The 20547-nt window shown below is 34.1% G+C and overlaps 5 protein-coding genes across 5 annotated transcripts; 1 reads left to right on the top strand and 4 right to left on the bottom strand.

Annotated features, from left to right (window-relative positions):
* Positions 1–511: 511 nt before the first annotated feature.
* Tsp_05436 (putative RNA polymerase subunit delta) lies at positions 512–2422 on the bottom strand. The gene is made up of 6 exons (XM_003371760.1): positions 2397–2422; positions 1670–1738; positions 1213–1226; positions 1047–1090; positions 896–952; positions 512–628 (listed from the first exon to the last, which is right to left on the bottom strand). Exons 1-6 carry the CDS (start codon positions 2420–2422, stop codon positions 512–514), a joined length of 327 nt encoding a protein of 108 aa, XP_003371808.1.
* A 1810-nt stretch (positions 2423–4232) lies between these two features.
* On the bottom strand, positions 4233–10416 carry Tsp_05437 (putative cysteine rich repeat-containing domain protein). Its single transcript, XM_003371759.1, has 18 exons — positions 10156–10416; positions 9685–9921; positions 8821–9087; positions 8521–8749; positions 8248–8489; positions 8068–8189; positions 7911–8012; positions 7567–7738; positions 7351–7483; positions 7100–7305; positions 6894–7007; positions 5976–6082; positions 5795–5915; positions 5237–5398; positions 4964–5153; positions 4725–4882; positions 4398–4613; positions 4233–4349 (listed from the first exon to the last, which is right to left on the bottom strand). Exons 1-18 carry the CDS (start codon positions 10414–10416, stop codon positions 4233–4235), a joined length of 3156 nt encoding a protein of 1051 aa, XP_003371807.1.
* A 1135-nt stretch (positions 10417–11551) lies between these two features.
* On the top strand, positions 11552–14283 carry Tsp_05438 (putative DnaJ domain protein). The gene is made up of 10 exons (XM_003371758.1): positions 11552–11608; positions 11665–11794; positions 12094–12301; positions 12390–12564; positions 12616–12664; positions 12897–13021; positions 13077–13171; positions 13645–13723; positions 13913–14011; positions 14254–14283. The coding sequence occupies exons 1-10, from the start codon at positions 11552–11554 to the stop codon at positions 14281–14283; spliced, it is 1047 nt and encodes a 348-aa protein (XP_003371806.1).
* A 1242-nt stretch (positions 14284–15525) lies between these two features.
* Tsp_05439 (periplasmic nitrate reductase) lies at positions 15526–15939 on the bottom strand. Its single transcript, XM_003371757.1, has one exon. It carries the CDS (start codon positions 15937–15939, stop codon positions 15526–15528), a length of 414 nt encoding a protein of 137 aa, XP_003371805.1.
* A 494-nt stretch (positions 15940–16433) lies between these two features.
* Tsp_05440 (putative STAS domain protein) lies at positions 16434–20365 on the bottom strand. The gene is given in 17 exon segments (XM_003371756.1): positions 16434–16555; positions 16614–16866; positions 17243–17392; positions 17464–17533; positions 17602–17708; positions 17814–17909; positions 17977–18068; positions 18172–18250; positions 18328–18460; positions 18534–18616; positions 18781–18831; positions 18887–19054; positions 19121–19335; positions 19398–19508; positions 19797–19927; positions 19946–20037; positions 20279–20365. 17 exon segments carry the CDS (start codon positions 20363–20365, stop codon positions 16434–16436), a joined length of 2040 nt encoding a protein of 679 aa, XP_003371804.1.
* Positions 20366–20547: the final 182 nt, after the last annotated feature.

Here is a 20547-nt window from a genome sequence, read left to right as displayed (position 1 = left end):
CTCTCTCTCTTTCAACTCCGTATATATATACAAACTGTCTGTCTTCAAGCTCCGTGTACCCGCCCGCCACCCCCTCCTCCGCCCAATCAGAGGCTTTATTTTTCCATGTTGTCTGGGCTTTAGTATGCAATGTTTCATTTGTCTACTTTTTTATTTGAGTTACAGTCAATATAAAATAATAAAGTTATTGGGGACATTTGAAAATGAATAAAATACATAAAATGAAAAAGATAGAAATAAAGTTTAAAACAATTAAAATAAAAACATTGTGAGAAAGAAATAAATGTAAAACAATTTGTTTCAAAAACTGTTGAAAATCAAACAAAATGTAAAATACAAAAAAAGAAGAAAAAAATTACAAAATCAATAAAAATCAATAATTATTTCGACAAATGAAAGTAATCACATACGTGAATTTTTCTGCGTGGAAGACAAAGTACTGCATTAATTCAAAACTCATCCATGTAGGTTTGTCGTTAACTTAATTAAATTATGGGATAACTTCGCTCTTTCAAAGTATCCCTACACCAGACTTACAGAATGCGGACGCACAGGGAACTTTGTTTCTTTTCTTGATCTGCTTCGTGTCGTCCGACTTTTCATTTCTTCTTTTCTCCATTGGTTTTATCTGTAAGAATGGTAAATGTTAAATCAAAACTTTCCGCACTTTATTGCACAGTGGAATTTAAAAATTTAATAAATAAGTTTGTAATAAAAGAAGAAACTGATTTTCAATTAAAGATAACGTTTAGCAAGTAATTATATATAAAGAGGTTCGAATAAACAGTAACAAGGAGGAAAATTTGAATACTTCCAACAGTTAAAAACTGACTTCAGTAGTTACTTAACACCAACGTTTAACGATTCTGTTACTTGTCCCACAAGTCAAACAAACATGCGCACCATTACTGATTGTTGATAATGGAATTTTCAAACGATCCTCATTTGCATACTGTAGCAATAGAAGCCGGATTTAATTTATTGGAAAATTTTCTGGATGAGGAATTAATTCTAACCGAATGCTATGAAATTAGGAACATTGAAACCTCAAGCACAGCAAACCGCTTATCTAGCGAATGCCATGCATTCGCTAGAAACCCATTTCAATTTACTTGAAAAAGGAGTTGAAATGCACAACTACAGTCAACCACTGAGGACTATTTAAAAATTCAAAAATGACCTTGGCATTTAAAATTCAGTCAAAATATAAACTATCCGATACAACTCTACAACAAACAAAAATTAAGCAAATTCAAAACACGCCTCCGCATGTCTGAATTTCGCATTTGAAAACTCAAAAATGACCTACATAAATGGAACTCATCGCAAAATATTATCACTAGAATACAAGAACACTGGCTACGTATACTGTAAAAGAAAGTTAATCTAACAAAATATGTAATTTACGAAATGTCTCTAATGCTGCGAAATTTGAAAAAATAATATAAAGTGTTAAAAAACTTAATTAATTTTCAGTCTTTCTAAAGATGAAGTCTTACCTAATCTTAACATAATATGAAAAACAAAAATTACAGTTTTACAGTTAGAAATATCTTATTTACATATTACATACTACAAACTAGGGTAATTTCATTGAACTAAAGAACAACTTCACGTTTTCGAAGTATGCTTATCCCTGCTTCACAGATCCACAAGAAATGGCATTTACCTATTGCCTTCTCTTGTTCTGCTTCGTGTCGTCCGCGTTTTCACCTTCTCTTTGCTCCATTCTTTGAACCTGTAATAATGATATTAAATCAAAATTGTCCTCACTTTATCACAAAGTAGAATTATAACAAATATAATAATTAACTGCTATTTAATTAAAAAGGAATCGTTTACGAAATAAATATACAAAGCTTTGAAAAAATAACAAGCAGAAAAGTAGAATACTTGTTAGTAATTCTGCAAACCGACTTCAACAGCTACTTAACGCTTTAATAAACTCAAAGAACGTTCAACGATGCTACTAATTGCCACGTAAATTAAACAAACAAACGCACCCTTACTGATGATAAGGCAGCGTTATAGCGATAGTTATTTGCATAATGCAGCGTTGGAAACCGATTTTTAGTGCGTTAGAACTTTTGGCTGAAGATGAAGTCTAACCTAAGCCATAATATGAGCATAAGAAATGCACTGCTAAATTCTATCAATAAAGAAAGGACTATTTGAAAATTTAAAAATGACCTTGACGTTTACAATTCAGTCAAAATATAAACCATCTGACAAAAAACGCCATAACAAAACAAAATTCACTTAGACAAAACACACCTACGTATGTCTGAAAATTTTCTTAAGTCGGAAAACCAACTAGCTCAAATGAAGCTAAATTTAAGTGAACAATTTTCGGGCAAAAGCTTGCTTATGGTCAATTGAAAGTACATGATAGCTACTGCATAGGTGATTTTCGAAAGACCATATTTTAATAATAGATGAACAATGCGTACAGGGTGTATTTAATGAAACTGAATTGTACGGAAATTTGGCGTTTATTATGTCACCCATTATCTGATTTTGAGAATTATTCATACAGTATGTTGAGAAATTACGCTCAATATCGATTCTCAATTATATTGTTAACTAATTAAGACTTAAAAATGAAAAAACTGCCACTTACTGCTAAATGCGCCGTCTACTCATTTTTGATGTTCATGCTGTTTCCTTGTTGATTAAAAAATTATTTTTCACATATTATTCCAAAAAATAATAATGAATAAAAAGCAAAAATGGTGTTTTGCTTCAATGTTTGTCATCAGTCATTTTTGCAATAAAAACGCTGAGCTACCTACCATCCACGGACGGCCTCAAACTGAAATGATTTCCATTATGTCAATAAAGCAAACGACCTCGCATGCAAATTTTTATTTTATTCATTTCTTCTGATAAATATGGCTACTGTATATTTTTCATTGCTCAGCAAAAAGAAATGCAGGGTTTGGGCGAAATCCGTCCAGTTGTTTTGGAATAATGGGCTTCTAAATTTGGCACTTTGCCTATGTCAATGCATAGGTATGTGAGCCACTTGATTTAGGGTATCTTGAGAACTATGCAACTAGGAACGGCGGGGATATGTTTGTTGTACTCCTCTGTTCATTTCTGATCGATTGATGCGCATGAAGTCCATTTTTGGATTCGAATGTTTTTCTGGAAAATTGCAAATTTCATGGGCTGTAACTTGATTTTTTTTGAAAAACGGCGAAAACCTTTTTTCGAAATTTCCACTTTTTTGACAGTCAGATATTCACAATGAATAACGATAATGTTATGGAAAGGTCGATCGGAAAATTTTAAATAGTTGTGTAATAAATGGCTTCTAAATTTGCCATATTGCCTATCTCAATATACAGGTCAGCTTCTCAGTTTTTTCAAAGTATCTCGAGAAGTAGACAGCCGGGAACCGCCGGGTTAAGTTTGTTCAAGTCTAAAATTCAGCGTGTATGCTTCTGTTGTTGGATGCGTTGCTGATGGTAATATTGTACTGCTGCACATTTATGATAATTTACTAATAAGAATAAGATAATTACAATATTCCTCTTAGAAAACACATAATTTCCTAACAAGTGAAACTGTGCCGTTGCCATTTCATAATTATAACAATATTAAAAAATGAATGTTTATACAATCGCAGATAAAAAAGCAAATCAATGTATGACAGAAAAAATGCAGTGGAAAGAAGGTTCATGAAATGAAATCAGACCCAACGCTCATAAGCCGAAGTGCTTTTCCAATAATCAAAGTGCCTGAAAAATGAAAACTGAACAGCTATTTTCAACGATTCTTCAAATCTCGCCGTATGCGTCTGGTTATTCGACCGCACAGCATGCCGCATGCGAAGAAAATTAACAAGCACATCATCAAAGCTATAAGCAACGAACTGCGGGCCGGTGATCCTGCGACAAAGTGGGCAAATTCAACCACAGTTTCCGGTGGCCTGACGTCTCTGCGTTCCTGTTGGAAATGTTTTTTTGGGAAAAAAAATTAAATTTTACAAAACTGAAAAATGAAAACCAAACAACAAACTTTAATCGCTTTAGCCCAAATCAGCTGCCGATCTTGTAACTTCGACCGGCACTCATCACTCAGCCTAGCGTTGGAACTTTGCGCAGCCGAAAGCAAGCAGGACAATACTGAAACGATACCAGCAAATGTGCAGATTTGAATAAAATGAAAACTATAACAAAAAATAAACAACTGCTGGCTTACTTTTACTATCACCGGATTGGACATCATCACAGTAATGTCTGACGTCCATTGCACAAGCTTGATACAGATTCACGTCCAAATGAATGTCTGCAAGTTCTTCTTTCATTACACGCAAAATTTGCTAAAACGACACATCTAGCGGCCTGGAAGAGCGTGGAAAATATGCATTTGAAAGTAACAAACGTTTTCACCTGCTTGCAAGTTTCATCTTTTACAGTACCCTCCGCATAACGAGCTTTGATGCATTCCAGAATTCCTCGATGGCCACCAACGCCGGTCGCGTAACCGTCGGCGCAGAGGCGATCCAATTCACTTTTGCACGCCGTATAAAACGGGATGTCCAGCGTCGGGTCAATCTCGGTATTGTAGATTACATGCTTCAACTCTATACGGCATTTGTCCGACATCTAATAAAAGAATTGCAATCAGCAACTTTGTCCACTGCAACAGATGTTGTTCTTTTTCATTCGACTTTATTTCACCATAAAATAAACTGTTCAAAAAAAATTTTTTTTCACCTTTGAATTATTTTCTGTGAGCCATTGGCGCAGACAGCCGATCACTTTTCCTTGTATATCTTCGTCGGGGAAAGATTTCAACAGCGTATATTCATTTTTGCAAAGTTCTCTGATCTCTTTTGAACAAGACGAATACAAAACTGGCATCAATCGAATATCTGAATAAAAAACCGTAGCAAGATGACAGCAAAATTTGCAAACAACTACAGAACAACAAATGATGAATACAGCTAAAATACCGGAAGCTTGTTCGTGTTGACGCTTGTTGACCAATTCTGCACAATCATCAGACATGGTCAGATCATCTTTGTGCCCTTCGAGACAGTGGAGCACGTTCTCGTGACCAACAGTCGAGCACAATTTGCGTATTTCACTCGCGCACACCCGTTGAAGCATGCCGTCAAACGTATTGTCGTTGAACTCGAGCTTCTGCGAAAATTCAATTTTCCAAATCAAATTGATAAAATGCAAAATGAAAAAGAAAAAAATCCAAATCCAACCGAAATACATACCTCTTTACGAAATATATACTTTCGACAAGCTGGCTCAAGATCTAACTTGTGCTCTTTTAAGCATTCCGTCACCAGCATTGTAGTTTCGTACGCTTGACAACCGTTTTTACTGATATCCGCCTCACAGACATCCAACAATTCGGGATCAATAATTCGTTCAGCCTAAGATTGACAAAACCAAAACTGCAAGCCACAACACGTCACTACTTTTCACACTCCCTCCCGTTCAGCATTTTAATTTTCCTCTGCATATCCACGAAACTTTTCGTCATTTTCTCAACATTTTTTTCAAATAAATAAATAAACTACATTTTCCAAATATAAAATTTCACTTCAGAAAAAAAGCAATAAAATAAAACATATTTCGCAAATATGCGACTGCTTCAATCTGACCAGCGGAGATAACATATGATACTGGTAAAATAAAATAAGCCCATGCACAGTACAAGTGAAAACAGAATTGCTACATGCCTAAACTGAAGCATTACACTGTGCAAAGTGAGATTTGACCGCGAGGTGTTTAAATGCAAATTTTTAACAAATTCAACAACAACTTACATTATCCAATTTTAAGTATTCCGCCCGCAGTTGTTTACGGCATTCTTTCTTCAACTCTGGCCCTTCGCCGAGCATTATTCGAACAATAAGAATTTCGCTCAAACAATGCACTACATTGCTTCTAAATAATATGAACATAAACTGAATAAAACAGCTGGAATTGAAAACGATCCAAATTTACCTGCTGTACTTGTCAGCATTGTCTGCTTTAGATGTGCAATACTGTTCTACATCAGAACGGCATGCTTGTCGAAATTTGAATGTAAAACGATAATCTTTCATGGATATCTGAAACAAAAATAATTCACAACTACAACCGAAATAAAACTGTTCATTTATTATAAATCAGGGGTAGCCAAAATGGTCGATATCGACCCTTTGGGGTCGATAAAAGCTTATGAGTCGAATGGGGGTCGATGAACTCCGGGATCGAATATGAACTTTGAAATCCCATTTGAGGAATTTATTTCGTAGAGAACCAATTTGTAACAGTAATTTATAATTCTCTGAACTATCAATGGACACTACAAAAAAGGAACTTATCAGAGGAACAGACTGAACCTGGAAATGCGTGGTTTACGCCTAAAACTCACCAATCTCCAGCCAAATATCAATGCCCTGCTGCTACTCATCAAACACATCCTTCTCATTAACGAAGCCAACGATTAAATAAAAAATATCATAATGGCTAAACAAATAATTATCAACGACCTTTAACTTCATCCTGAAGGTTCTAACATTATTATTCACATGAATACCGACATTATAGGAACAGATATACAAAGTGAAGAAAGGATGATTAAACGTAAAGGTGAATGAATCTGATCGAGAATCAGTAAGGGTGAAAAGGGTAAAGGATACCCGGTAATTATTATTAATGATATCCATTTTACAAACTTCGAGGTCGAGGAGGCATCAAGGAGTCCGTCAGTCCATAAGGGGTCGATGGTATAAAACGTTTGCCTATCCCTGCTCTAAATTAACCCATAATCCATGCAACAAACAACTGAAAACGTTATAAGGTAAACAATTAACTAACTAACATACAATATAGAAAATAAAATATTAAATTAAAAGTGCAATTCGAATTCAATATTACCAATTCTGTGTGAGATACATAAGCTCGACATTTATGATTCATCTCTGGAACCCCTTTATGTTCTAAGAGACAATCCATCATATCGCCGTTGTCTATTTCTTCGTGGGCAAATTCCTAGAAAACAAAAATACGCTTTTTCTTCTTCAATAATACCAACAAACAATTTATATATTTTTTGAATTCAGATATATGCGTTGTTGGTTTACCAGACAATAAATTTTGATGACTTGCCGACAAGCCTTGCTAAGTGCCTGATTGAGACGAAAATCTCTCGACTGCATCATCGTATACTTTCTCACCGCGTCTTGGCAATTCGGCTCGAGCTTTACAAACATTTCTTGCAAGCACATCAGTTCCTCAAAAAGAAAGAAAAGCAAGATAACAACAAAAACATGAAGCACCATTTGAAAATCTGCAAATTTATTCTGTAGAATCACAGTCAACAAATTTACCTCACCGACGCCAGTTTTCCTGGAACATTTTTCCGCCAAATCGTTGAAACAAGCATCCGCAATTTCTGGCATCAGACGAACACTAACCGATCTTTCTCGCATAACTCGACGCACTTCTTTCAAACACGACGCAGACAACTAAAATTAAATTTATTGTTCACATTCTTCAGTCCAGTTCAAAAGAATTATATATATATATATATATATATATATATATAAACCTTCACGTCGTCCTCGTCATATGCGTGTCGGTAGAGACAAGTCAGAACAAAATAACCAGGTTCCGGGCCCATTACACCTTTCGAACCAACACCTGTTTCATGCCAGTTCTTTCGGGCGTGACACTTTTCCACAGCATCCTTATGACAAGCATCGTACAACTGACCATCCAAGCTAAATTTACACACAATAATTGTAGATCTAATTACAAATAAATGTACATTGGCAATACTTGAACTTTACCAAATATCTTCATCCTTGGTTACAATATTTATTGGAAAAATTACTTCACCTTTTTAATTCAAAATCAAAGTATAAAAAATTCACTCAATCCCAATATACTTACGTAAAATCCCTTGACAAAAAATATTGTATTTCTAATATTCGATTTTCACATTCTTCGGATAAATCAGGAGAATCAAGATGATTCATCAAGCATGAAAGCATTCTGAAAGGAAAATCATAATTTTAAACAAAATGCTTTTTGAATCAAAATTTCATACTCTGCTTCGTTAGATACATCTGACTGGCATTCATTTTCAATGATGGACTTACAATCGTTGTAAAGCACTGCGTCGACTTTGTAATTAGTGGAAACGTCGGCAACTTTCAGAACACCAACTATCTGAGCAAATCAAGAAAAACACATATACAAAAGAAAAAAATTCATTTTTAAAATTTACAGCCTGTATGCATGAGGGATTCATTTCGTTTGGATGCATTTGGCTAGCTTTCATCAAACAATGCAAGGCTTTGCTACCGTCCGCAGCTTCTTTTTTGCAGTAGGTTTCCAAATCTCGAGCGCAGGTGATAATCAATTCCGGCGCCAAACGGTAATCCGACATCAACATACGTCGATGCTCCACAATCTGAGCTTGGCAATCACGGTCCACAGCAATGCCTAGAGAAAAGAGAACAATTACAGCTACAATTAAAAGTATTAAAATAAAAAAAACTGCTATTATTATTCATCAGAGCAGCAGTTGTTATCAACGTACCCAAATGAAGAACATTTTCTAAGCATAATAAGACATATGACAGCAAATAGTACACCGAATCTGAACTATGACCTTGCGGTGCACATTTATACTTTTCAACTTCCTTTTGACACGCACGCACCAAAGGATGTGAAATGTGGTAATCGGACGCTATCATCTGTTCACGAAGTAGTAACGCCGATGCGCACTGATACATACAAATCACAAATCAATGAAAACAAATAAATAAACAAACAAATAAATAAATAAATAAGATACATCGCTGCTCATGCCACGATCCGTCCGATGGTTGATCAAGCATTGTAGCACTCGTCCATCGCCGGACCACACGTCCCGACAAAAACGCTCCCGATCATCCCGGCAAGCGAAAAATAGCGTTCTGTCCAAATGGAAATCGTCCGACTGCAGTTCAGCAATACGAGTAATCTCATGACGACACTGGCGACTGATCAACTCTTGATCCGGATGTTCGACTAATTTGCGCATCAGACAATCCAACGTTGCACCTTGAGAATGCATTTCACCCTTAAAAAGAAAAAAACTTCATCATGAAAATGCACATATTTTGAACTTGCACATCCACCGAATACATTTATTGAAGTAAAATTAATAATACGCTTTTTTGCCATTTAAAATTTTCTATCCGAAATTTTTACAATGGCACTAGCTCGCGATGAGCAATCTTTTTTTTGCTTATTTCATCCATAAAGCAAAACCAAAATCCTGACTAACAAATTACTGCATACCTTCACAACTAAACGCGCCTTCAGCAAATACGCACACTAGTCAAGTGACTTCTCATTATGTTGTTCAGCTTGCTTTAATTTGTATGGTTTACTTTATAGAATATAATCAGTATTTATATCGTTCAACAATAAATGCTAAAATGCTTTCCTGCTTCGGCACCGCTTATCCGCAGCAAATGGTAAATTGTTAACAGCCCCATTTCAGCCCGATTCAAAACGAAACCAAAGCGGTGTATGAAAAATGTTTCATATTTCTATATTACCAAATCATCTCAAATTATGCAAATAAGTTAAAAATAACAATAACAACAATAATAATAATTTTTCCATCTTTCATTTCCTAAGCAATCCAAAAAACCCTAGAACAACAACTCACCCTAACATCTGACGACAACGATAACTGGCCACAGTTCAACTTCACCACGTCATCTTTGCAAGCGGTAACAAAGCGGCCAATTAAACGAAAATCTGTGAAGACGAACATCTCGATTTGAGTCAAAAAATCTCGGCATTGCCCAGCGCTCATATTTTCCTTTCGTTCGGCCATGCAAGATAAAATGTGCGCTCGGTTCTGCTGCTGATCTACCGGTGACACTGCTCGACATTCTGGAAACTGAAAAGCATCAGTTACGCGGAGAAGACAAACACCGTCTGCAAAGAATTAGACTACTTGGTTGAACTCATTTTGACAATATTTTAACGCAATGCTAAGAAATTGGGCATCGAGCGTCAAATTCAGTTTAATGTTCCACAGGGTCTACAATGAAAACATACAAACAAAAAGCAAACAGCAAAAATGTACATCTATATTGGCAAAAAACAGAATATTCAAAGCAAAAAATAAAACCTGTTGACATCCGGGTGATAAAGAATTATCTTGAAGACCGGCATCGATTAGACACTGAAGCAGTGTCAAATCGGTCACTTGAACAACGGGAACACAATGACGGCTTATATCCAACGAACAAGCGCTGAAATCGTATGTTAGTTTTGGAGCTGGACGCATGCCCGGCGGCTTCACATGCGACTGAGCGTCTTCAAATGCCTCAGAAACCAATGCACAAAGAACAAAACCCCAGCATATAATACAGCAATAATTCATCGCCATTTTCTTTGAACTACAAACCAAACTAACACACTGACTGAACCGTGACGATAGACTAACAATACTTTCAAACTGCAAAGCAGCGTCTGCTACTTACTAGTAGAAGGCGACTGAAGTCGAATGAACAAGAACACAAATCAATCCGTCGCCGCACAAACGAAAACCAAGACGTCACCACCAGTAACGCCACGAATCAACAAAAAGGAAACAAAACAATCAATCTAACGACATGACACAAGGCATTAATTACTGCGAAACTTATTTCCTGCCTACAAATTACAAAATATTTACTTGCTAGTGCAATACAGTGAGCAAACTCTGACTGTGAAGCGTGAAAACACAGCCAAAATAATAGTAATAAAAATATATAAAACTCATTTATTTATTACACGACGTTCGTTAAAATCATTTGCAAATATTCAAAAATAAACAAGCTGCGGAAGAATAATCACACTCGGAAAAAAAAGAACACCTCATTGACAAATACAGTAATCTGGAAGAAAGTACAACACTACAGTAATGCGGAAAAATTATCAAATTGGAAACAAATTTCAAGCTTCAATAATAACACTTGTGATGATTAAAAAATGCATCTCGACAACTAACAAAATTTTTACAGCGGTTTTACACTTATGCATTTTCCTACGTTAAGCAATCAAGTCATTTGCATTTGATCAGTGTAAAAGTACAAAGAAAAATAAATTCAAAAATAAAGTTTTTTTTGTTGTTGATCATTACAAAAAAAGATAAACTGAAAAATAAAGTTTTTTTTGTTGCTGTTGATCATTTATGTTAAAAAGAGAAACGATAAGCCAACGTTTATGAAAAGCTATAACAAATTCAACAGTAACATTACTCACTTACAACTCACATTATTAGAATGGTCAATACTATTAAAATTAAGAAATGATTTTCTTTGTCAGCAGAGAGATTGCAGCATTAAGAATAGCAATGAGAAAAGGATATTTATAGTGATTATATTTCAGTATTTCAATAAACTATTTCAAATAATTATAAATTTTTTTGATGAAGTGAATATTGAATTAATCCTGAATAAAAAATATTGTCATTCTGTAGCAAGATACTTGAGTGTTTACAGTAATTTGCATCCTTCGCAAAGGACGTTTTACAACAAATTATGGAATCATTTCAGCATGAAGAAGATTACTATGCAATTTTTAACATACCTCGTAATGTACGTTTAGAATAATCAAATATGTCCCAGTACTGTCTAGTCTGATGTAATCTTAGGCGAACCAGGAGGAAATCACTAGGGCATTTCGTCGTTTATCACTGTTTTCTCACCCGGACAGATTTAAAACAATAGAAGAAAAATCGGCTGCCCGTATTTACTTTGAGAAGTACCAAAGAATTTACGAAGGTAAGGCCAGTGTGACCGCTAACGCGGAATTGTTACAACTACAGTTTCCTGTGTCATCCAACATGAACGAATTCCAAAACTTATATTTTGAACAGATCCTTCAGATATAATTTAAATTCTATTAAAAATATAATATATTTTAAATTTATTTCACTGGTATATTACTGATTTTTGATGTAAAGTCCATTAAGATGAATGCTTGAAATTTAATTGCATTATGTAACTTTGGTGGAAGAAGGAATTTGAATAACAGTTATTAATTGGTTTTTTCATATAATAACTTGTATATTATGTTTCAGTTTTAAGTGATCCAGAAAAACGATTGATTTATGACAGCGTTGGTGAAAAAGGACTACAGATTGAAGGATGGGAAATTATTCCCAGACAGAAAGGGGTGGCTGAAATGCGTGCCGAAGCTCGACGGCTCATTCGCTTGCATGAGCTTGAAATCTTGGATAAATTATCGAGACCGAAAGGGAGTTTCAATCTCTTCATTGACGCTACACAGTTATTCAATCGTGATATAACAATGAAAAATTTGTACTGGCATAAAATAATTTTCAGAAGAAACTATTTTTTAAAAAGTCCAATTTAGAAATCTCTCGACATTTGAAGTTAAAGGGATTTCCTGTTCTCAATCAGTGATGTTCCCTTGGACCACAAATTCCAACTTTTTTGCCAGTGCTGTGGTGAATTCAATGAATGGTGTTGGTAGTGGAAAATTTTCCGGTGGTTTCCGCAGTAGAACTTTTGATACCATTTCTTGGGAAGTATGTTTACTTTCAAAACGATTTTAAAACGAATTCAATTTGAAATTTCAGATGATTGTCGAATATGCTGATGAGATGAGTTGCCGCATGAAGTTGTCCCGTTTATTTTTGAATTTACTGTGACTATACCTGCTTTGTTAATATTTTAATATGCTTTGCTATGTTTTATTTTATAGAGAAATTGGGATTGAATGTGGTATTGTAAAAAATGGTTCTCATTATTTTGGCGGTGTTTTTATGGGTAATTTATACATATATATAATTATTTATTAATTTTTAAATCTTTTTTTATGCCATATCAATTTATATAATAGAATATTCATCATTTTTAGATGTAGCCAAAAGCTTGAGTGAAAATGTCACTGGAATTATTTCTGCTAAAGCTGGTACACAGTGCTCGGTTACGACAACGTTGAATTATTCAGTAGGGCAGTTTAATATGGCTGTTGCATCAACGGTATTTTATTTATTTTACTTTACTTTAAAATGATATTTTTTCTGTATCTATTCAGGTGGGTGTTCCGGTATCGATGTTAGCTGCAACATGCGTTTTTTCTTCTGCTGACAAGAGTAATATTGTTGGAACAACAATGAAGTATCCATTCAAGTGATGTTATGTAATCAGTTTCTGACAGATGAACTTTCGTAGATTTGGAACCATGGGGTTGATTTGGTCTCATACCCAGCAGCATACAGTTTCTAACACCTCCATCCAAAGTGTCGTACAACTCCATTATCCAGTTGGTGCTTATTTTTCTATCAAGTACGTTTGTCGAATTAAAAAGATAATTCTAAACAAAGAGCAATCAGTATAATAAATAGTTATGTTGGTTTGTTTTCAACGATGGTTCTGTATTACTTTAAGGGTGAAACGAGCCAACCAGACCTATCAGGTGAATTTTACTTTCTTTGAAGACGAATTTGGAACCGAGGCTTTGGGCATTGCTTTGCTTTTGCAACTGGCCAGTTACTCTTTGCATCGATTCATCTTGAAGCCTTGCATCAAAAAAATATGGAAGTAAATTGAAAATTGCTTTCATTTTGTTTTCATGTTGTAAATGAAATTTTGATTAACTCAAGCAAATTCATGAAACCTTCATACGATGACGACGTTCAGGACAGCGCAAATCAAGCAAAGCATGAGGAACACGAAGCGCTTGTAAGTGAAAAATAATTTGCATTTCTTTTAACATTTAGCAGCAGTATCAATAGATCCAACTGATGAGAAAAGAAGCTGTCCGTCTGACAGCTGCAGAAGAACAAAAGAACGGTTTGGTTATTATTGATGCCTCCTACGGATGCAAGTAAAATTCTTTTTTCTTTTTGAATTCTTGCATGTGTTATGCAGACATGGATTTTTAGCAGGCCAAATGACATCAATGTTACAGTACCGCTTCAATTGCTAGTCAGAAATTCCAAGCTGATTATTCAAAAAGATGTTGATAAGGTATTTTCTGTTATTTTGTTGCCTGCTTCCTAAATAATTCAAGCTGCTGAAATTTAGAACTCACTGAATGGATTTTATGATCCATTTCCTTATGAACAGAAATGGTTGAAAATTCGATATAAATGTTTCGACCAACTTCACGAATGCATAATAAGTGAACATGATGCGGTAGAAATTCCGAAACAAAGTATATAATTCGATGTTCATTATTTAGCTTTATCGTAACTGTTGTTTACTTGCAGATCACCGGATATCATAAACGAATGATTTAGCTTACAATGATAATATTGTACATGCATAGCTTGATGTGAAATAAATGCAAAATCTATGGAAAAGCGTACTCTATATTTTACATTCGTCGTCATATTGTAATGCATCAAAGTAATGTAATGCATAATTATTATCAATTCAGATTGAAAAATTCAAGATGTTGGTTTACGCGTTGTCACATTGCTTTTTTATATTGTTTAAGATTGTAGATTTTCAGAAAATCGAAAGATAAAATGCTTCATTTACATTACAATAACTACGTTATATGAATGTGATGTAAACACTAAAAATATACTGGTTAAACACTTTAAAAAGATACTATAATTCGGTAGTTCCCAAAGTTGAACTGGCGATGGACACGCTCTAACCTCATGTTGCTGTAGACCCCTTACAGTTCATTTGATGTGCAGGGAAAAGGAGGGAGTACGGTAAGGGGACCTGGAATCAGAGTAATTGTTGTATTGGATAGAATGAACTGTGTAAATGAAGCATCGACATGGCGCGTTATGTCAGACAGTTCTTAGCAATTTCAATTGAAATTAAATAAAATGAGAGAAACCCTCAGGGGTCCATGCATCCAACCTTGGGAACCACTGCTATAATTGATTGTCAACGAGAAGCTGAAATGAAAGGCAATTAGAAACATGTATTCTTTACATGGAACATTTTTATGATCAATCTGAAGTAATAACTGCGAATAAAATTCATTCAACATCTATTTAATCACTTCTATTTGTTGTCGAAGAAATAGCCCACATTTAATAATATTTCACTTTTAATGGGTTGAACTTCTGTCACTTTTCATTACTGAAAATTTATGAAAAATAAAAATGAATTTGACCAAAGTAATTTGGCCAATTATGTAAATTTCTTCGATAGCATATGCATATGTAGAGCAACCTACCAATGAGACAAGCAAAGAGTTCAAAAGTGGACGGTGCATTTGTGAATAAACCAATGCAAATAACATAATACATTAACTATAAAGAACTACAATATCAGACACATGAATACACAGTGTTATTCAGGGAGTAATAGCACTTCTAAAATGACTAAAGTTTTCTTACCTGACCAGCTAACTTTGAGTTAGCATATCTGTTAACACGGAGCTGTTGGATAATTGATAGTAGCATTTACTTTTCTTCTCTATCAAATGTTGAGCTCACATTTGATGACACGTTTACAGGCGTTTTCAGTCAAAGTTAATTTGATTCACAGGTCACAAGTCCGTAAATGTTTGACTGCTAATGATGGAACATGCAGCCCCCGAATAAATCTCCATCTTCAGTGATTCGCCTTCTACGTGAACTGCCACAGCGAATGACTTCATCGTCAATGCTGCTACTTAAGCTTACCGTACGACATTCGTCTTGATCGTGTTTTACATGCATTGAGTTGGTCATCCATGTTTGCGTGTTTACTATTATGTTAATTTTAGATTTCTCCATGCGTGCTTGCGAAAAACAAACAGACACCATACTTCCTATATTTTGGCAAAATCTGCATAATGCTCTATCGAAAACACATTCATTCGCTGCGGCGATAACCGACTTCAACGCAAGCTCTCCATTAGCGACACATTTTGCAGCTTTCGAGCTGTTAGCGGTGTTCGAATCTCGATGTATTATTAGATAAATATGGATTGTTAAAAGAGCCATATTTTTGAAATTAATCACAATTAATACAGATGAAGTAAAACGCAACATTTATTGTTGTTGTACAAATTAACTTAAGATCATTTTTCGTCGCGTTTGAAGTAATATTAATATAATCTGCTTTGAAACAGAGCATGCTAATTCAAATATAAAAATACATATCTTAAAACCTTACTGCCAATCATCAGACTGGATCACTGCCACTGAATAACAGTGATGTGACAACAATGATTCATTCATAAATGTTTTATGCCAAGCAGAAATCCTGTTGTTTCAAGTTGAGCTTTTTCATTTAACACAATAATCTGAAATGTATCAGTTCTGGAATTGTAGCATCCTCGACAATAATTGACAAGTAAAAGAGTTGAATTTAACTAATTTCCCAAACCAAATACACATCGTAATCATTGATCAAAAAAGCATTCTCAGGAATGCTAAAAAAAGTAGTAATAAAATGCTTGTGGCATTAGTGCATAACTGTTTGCCAATACAGTTGTTCAAAATGATGTACAAGAACAACAAGTAGCAACTGCAACTGCATCTTCAATAGATGGATAAAGGCGTGCTTTGGGTACAGTTTGAAAAAAATCAGTTCTTTCAAGAATTTGACGAAGCGATACTCAAATAAATATACACTAAGAGTAAATATCATCACAGCTATCACTAGTATTACTTACCTTTGCAGTAAGCAAATTTGACAGCAATACCAATTTTTTTATATTCTAAATAAATTTGTTTCATCGACTCCACACCCATCAGATCCACAAAGGGAAATGATGAACAGTCTATAATTATTGTATGAAGATTAGCACTACATGATGGACAAGCAACTATTGAACTGGCATCAGTTTTAGATTCAGTGACAGGCCATTCCGACGAATTAACATTGGGCTGCTTTTCAGTGCTTCGGCTCTCCATACTGCCATAATTCTACAAACAGACAAACATGTATGATCATAATAATAATAATAAATAATGCTCATTAAGTTTAAAAAATGTTGTTCAAAAATTTCACGCTTTCAAAATGAAATTCTATCAGTGAAAATTTCACAGTACTATCAAAATAACTATGAAGAAAAATAAAATAAAATAATATTCTCATTATTCGATTAAAAAAGCAGTTACAACTTCTATGAAAACCTACCTTTCAAATGTTCACACAAATGGCGTATTTCAGCAGAAATTTATCCAAATAAGATGTCTGATCAAATGATCAGTAAATTTCAATTATTTTTAATTTATTATTTGAAAACTTTATATTCCTTCTAAAATACTCGTCAAAAGTGTGATCAGTAAAACTGTATACCTTATGCTTTTTGCTTAGATCGTCGGCAACTTTTTGATCAATCGGATCAATGCCAGTACATTCATACAGTCTTTGACGAAAATTTTCAACATTTGCAAAGAACAATGGACTATCAAAACGGTAAATCTTCACTCCTGGAATTTCTTCAGCCTGCAAAATTGCCATCAACAACAAGCATACGTACACACATAAATTTAAAATGCTCAGAACAAATAAATCACCTTTGCATAAGCATTGAGACCGCGATATAATTCAGTTTTAGGAATTCGACCAAGACAAATGCTATCGGGCCTTAATAATTGAAATTTTGAAAAATTAAAAATTTTCTCAACAATTAACAAAATGAGAAAAAAAATTACCACTGCGATTTGAAAACAATTGTCAACAAAGCAAATGCTACACTAACCAACAAACCATAAGTAATGTCCAAAAGTACAACGGAACAGAAGCTGACAACCCAAATTAACTATAAATTCAAAACATAATGATAATAAATAAATTAATAACTAAATAAAATAAGTAAAATTTTTAATCTCAAAATAAAATTTAAATAATAGAAATGCAAACTCACAAAGTCTGGCTTGGAACAACGCCAAAGCTTTGGCAAACTTCGCATTTGGAAAAACATCCCTTTAAGAGCAACAATTATGACAGAAGCGAGAACACACTGAAATAAACATTTCGTGAATAATAATGGATTTAAATATTTTAATATGAAACAAATAAATAAGCACAATTCGTTGCTTACTTTTGGCAAGTGAGTCAGAAGACCAGCAAGAAATAAAAGCACGATCATAACCACGGCGGCGGCGAAGACACCGGCGAGCTGAAATTGAAGGGGAAAATTCCTTTTTTAAAAATTACATTTCATGAAAAATTTGAAAATAATTTTGCCTGCGTTTTTCCTCCTTGAGCATCTTGCAACAGACTTCGACTAAGTGAAGCGCAGGAGCATTGGCAAGTGAAAAACGAAGATCCCAAGTGGACCATTCCAAGGGCGAACCATTCCTTGATTTCAACAATTAAAAATAAAATTAAAAAAACATACACACATGAATAATTCAAAATTGTTAAAAAAATTATACTTGATTTGCATTTAATCTGTATTCGTGCTTTTTCGCAAACAATTTTGCCAACGAAATGCATATTGAATAAATAACAACGCTAATAGCAATGGCATCAGACGCCAATTCAGGAAACAAATCCCATCTCGGCAATCTGGGATATACTAGTCTACAGCAATTGGCAAAGTTATGAAGCGTTGTTCTTGTAAAATCAGTCTTTTTCTTACCCTTTTGGAACTTTGCCAACAATATCGATAGAATAAGCTTCGTTCAGATTTAGGCCATAAGATATCGCAGTGGTTGCAATTACCTTGACAGAAGAAAATTGTTCAAGAATAAATTTCCAAAAAAAACAATCAAGAAAGTTACCAAAAACAATTCAAACGGAAGAGAAAATTTGAAATATCTTTTAAAAGGAGGATCCAAAAATTGTTTGACAACAATTATCGATAAAATGCAAATCGCTGATATGACCAAAGCTAACCAATTAAAATAGTCAATCTTGATAAAAAAGCACCCGTAGAACTAAAATGATGAATAATTAAAATGAATCAATTTTGAATTTAAACACATTTTTTACTTTTATTATATCTAATGGATTTCCTGTGTCTGGTAAGCCTTTTATGCCAAATACATGACGAATTTGACTTGTAAATACTAGAACAGCAGAACCTGTTGTCAAGCCTTCGACTAATTGATCAGAGAGGTAAACTGATAAAAACCCCATATTCATCAATCCAAGTAAAATCTAGGAAAAATAATTAACTTATTTGTATTACTGAAATCAAACAAAAATCAGCTTCTACGTGTACACCTGAAAGACACCAACTAAGAATGCCAAGGACATGGCAATTTCCGTAACTTCATTCACATCAGGAGTGCAACGTGAAGAACTTGATCCACAAAACCAATTTTCAGGCGTACTAACAGTGGCATTGTGTGAAAAATAGCTACCGAAATCCTTACAAGTAAAGTGACTGAACTTTGCTATCACACCAGCAGTCATCAAACTTATAACAGAAAATGTACCTGAAAAAGTTAAAATAAAAATGAAAAATTCAATCACCCAGCAATAATAACGACTAAAATACCGATAGAAATTTGATTCGATGAACCAAAAATGGAATAAATCAACGGTGGATAAAATGAAGTGTACAATCCATTTGCAGCAGAAGTTCCAGCCAACATTCCATATGCCATACCTGTGAAATAATTAAAATAACAATAGCACATCCATTTCTTTGTTCATAAATATTATTAACCTCAAAAACTGAAATAAAATTGCAAAAGAAAATGTAAAAGTAGTATTGATAAACTTGAAATTAATTAATACGATTGAATACTGTAGAATTTCTGCAACTGTAGAAAGCAAATGTTGAATTTATACTTTCGGTTTCGTAGCTAGTTAATGTTTACAAAAAGACTTTCCATGGTTACAAGTCAAGTGATCTACATAATTGAAAAAGTGAATAGTTCAACAGTTCAAATACTACATGCAATCTCACCCTGAGGAATGTTGAAAACTCCCACCGTTATGCCAGATAATACATCAGTAGGTAAATCTTTCTTAACATTATACTGAAGTAGCCATTTAATGCAAGGAAATCTGGCGGAAAGCAATCTTTGAAAGAAAGAAAACCCTTCATTCCAAATGTTCAACAGTGTTTTCTTTGCTCTCCCAATCAATGTCAGATCAACGTATCGTTTGTCAAATTCTTCATCAAACTCTTCCTGCAAACAAATTTTATACAATTTTTAATTTTTAAAATGTAAAAAAAAGTGTATTAAAAGATGAAATTGTTGACGTTTGATCAAGTTATGCAATAAATAGAATTAATATTGCATTGAACATAGTTTTACAAAAACGCTTGAACAAGTAATATAAATAATTTCGAATTGACCTGATCGAAATATATGTTCTGAATTTAGCAGAAGCAAATAGGAGAAATGAAAATATTTTCAAACCACTTACAAGGTTATACACTTTACGATGAATGACCACTTGGTGTTGCGATTTTTCTACAGAAAAAACCGATGAATTCTGCATTTCCATTTCCATATTTATGAAGTTGGCGAAATTTCAGTCTGAGCAATCACCTTCACACACTGAGCACACCGACAATATGGATACTGAAATGAATAAAAACATTTCAAAAACAACATTTCTAATTCAAGAATTTCTTCATACGCAAAATTTGTGCTGGACATTTATTAAACTTATTTCAAATAAAAATTCAAAAA

The sequence above is a fragment of the Trichinella spiralis genome, assembly GCF_000181795.1.
Source record: "Trichinella spiralis strain ISS 195 chromosome Unknown Scfld9, whole genome shotgun sequence".
Lineage (NCBI taxonomy): Eukaryota > Metazoa > Nematoda > Enoplea > Trichinellida > Trichinellidae > Trichinella > Trichinella spiralis.
This window is presented reverse-complemented; position numbering and strand designations above follow the sequence as displayed.

Bases quoted from the DNA above. Each gene is read 5' to 3' on its own strand.
- Tsp_05436 (XM_003371760.1), bottom strand. From the start codon at position 2,422: ATGGTCTTTCGAAAATCACCTATGCA. The intron at 953-1,046 runs GTTTCAATGTTC...CTATTGCTACAG, and splicing joins AGCGGTTTGCTGTGCTTGAG to TATGCAAATGAGGATCGTTT. The intron at 629-895 runs GTTTGTTTGACT...CCATTCTTACAG, and splicing joins CAATCAGTAATGGTGCGCAT to ATAAAACCAATGGAGAAAAG.
- Tsp_05437 (XM_003371759.1), bottom strand. From the start codon at position 10,416: ATGGCGATGAATTATTGCTGTATTATATGCTGGGGTTTTGTTCTTTGT. The intron at 7,484-7,566 runs GTTTATATATAT...ATTTAATTTTAG, and splicing joins ATGACGAGGACGACGTGAAG to TTGTCTGCGTCGTGTTTGAA. The intron at 5,916-5,975 runs GTAAATTTGGAT...CATATTATTTAG, and splicing joins AATGCTGACAAGTACAGCAG to AAGCAATGTAGTGCATTGTT.
- Tsp_05438 (XM_003371758.1), top strand. From the start codon at position 11,552: ATGGAATCATTTCAGCATGAAGAAGATTACTATGCAATTTTTAACATA. The intron at 11,795-12,093 runs GTAAGGCCAGTG...ATTATGTTTCAG, and splicing joins GTACCAAAGAATTTACGAAG to TTTTAAGTGATCCAGAAAAA. The intron at 13,172-13,644 runs GTGATGTTATGT...GATTAACTCAAG, and splicing joins ACAATGAAGTATCCATTCAA to CAAATTCATGAAACCTTCAT.
- Tsp_05439 (XM_003371757.1), bottom strand. From the start codon at position 15,939: ATGGCTCTTTTAACAATCCATATTTATCTAATAATACATCGAGATTCG.
- Tsp_05440 (XM_003371756.1), bottom strand. From the start codon at position 20,365: ATGGAAATGGAAATGCAGAATTCATCGGTTTTTTCTGTAGAAAAATCG. The intron at 19,336-19,397 runs GTATTTTAGTCG...TAACTTTTTCAG, and splicing joins ATCGAATCAAATTTCTATCG to GTACATTTTCTGTTATAAGT. The intron at 19,055-19,120 runs GTGTACACGTAG...TATTTTTCCTAG, and splicing joins TCTTAGTTGGTGTCTTTCAG to ATTTTACTTGGATTGATGAA.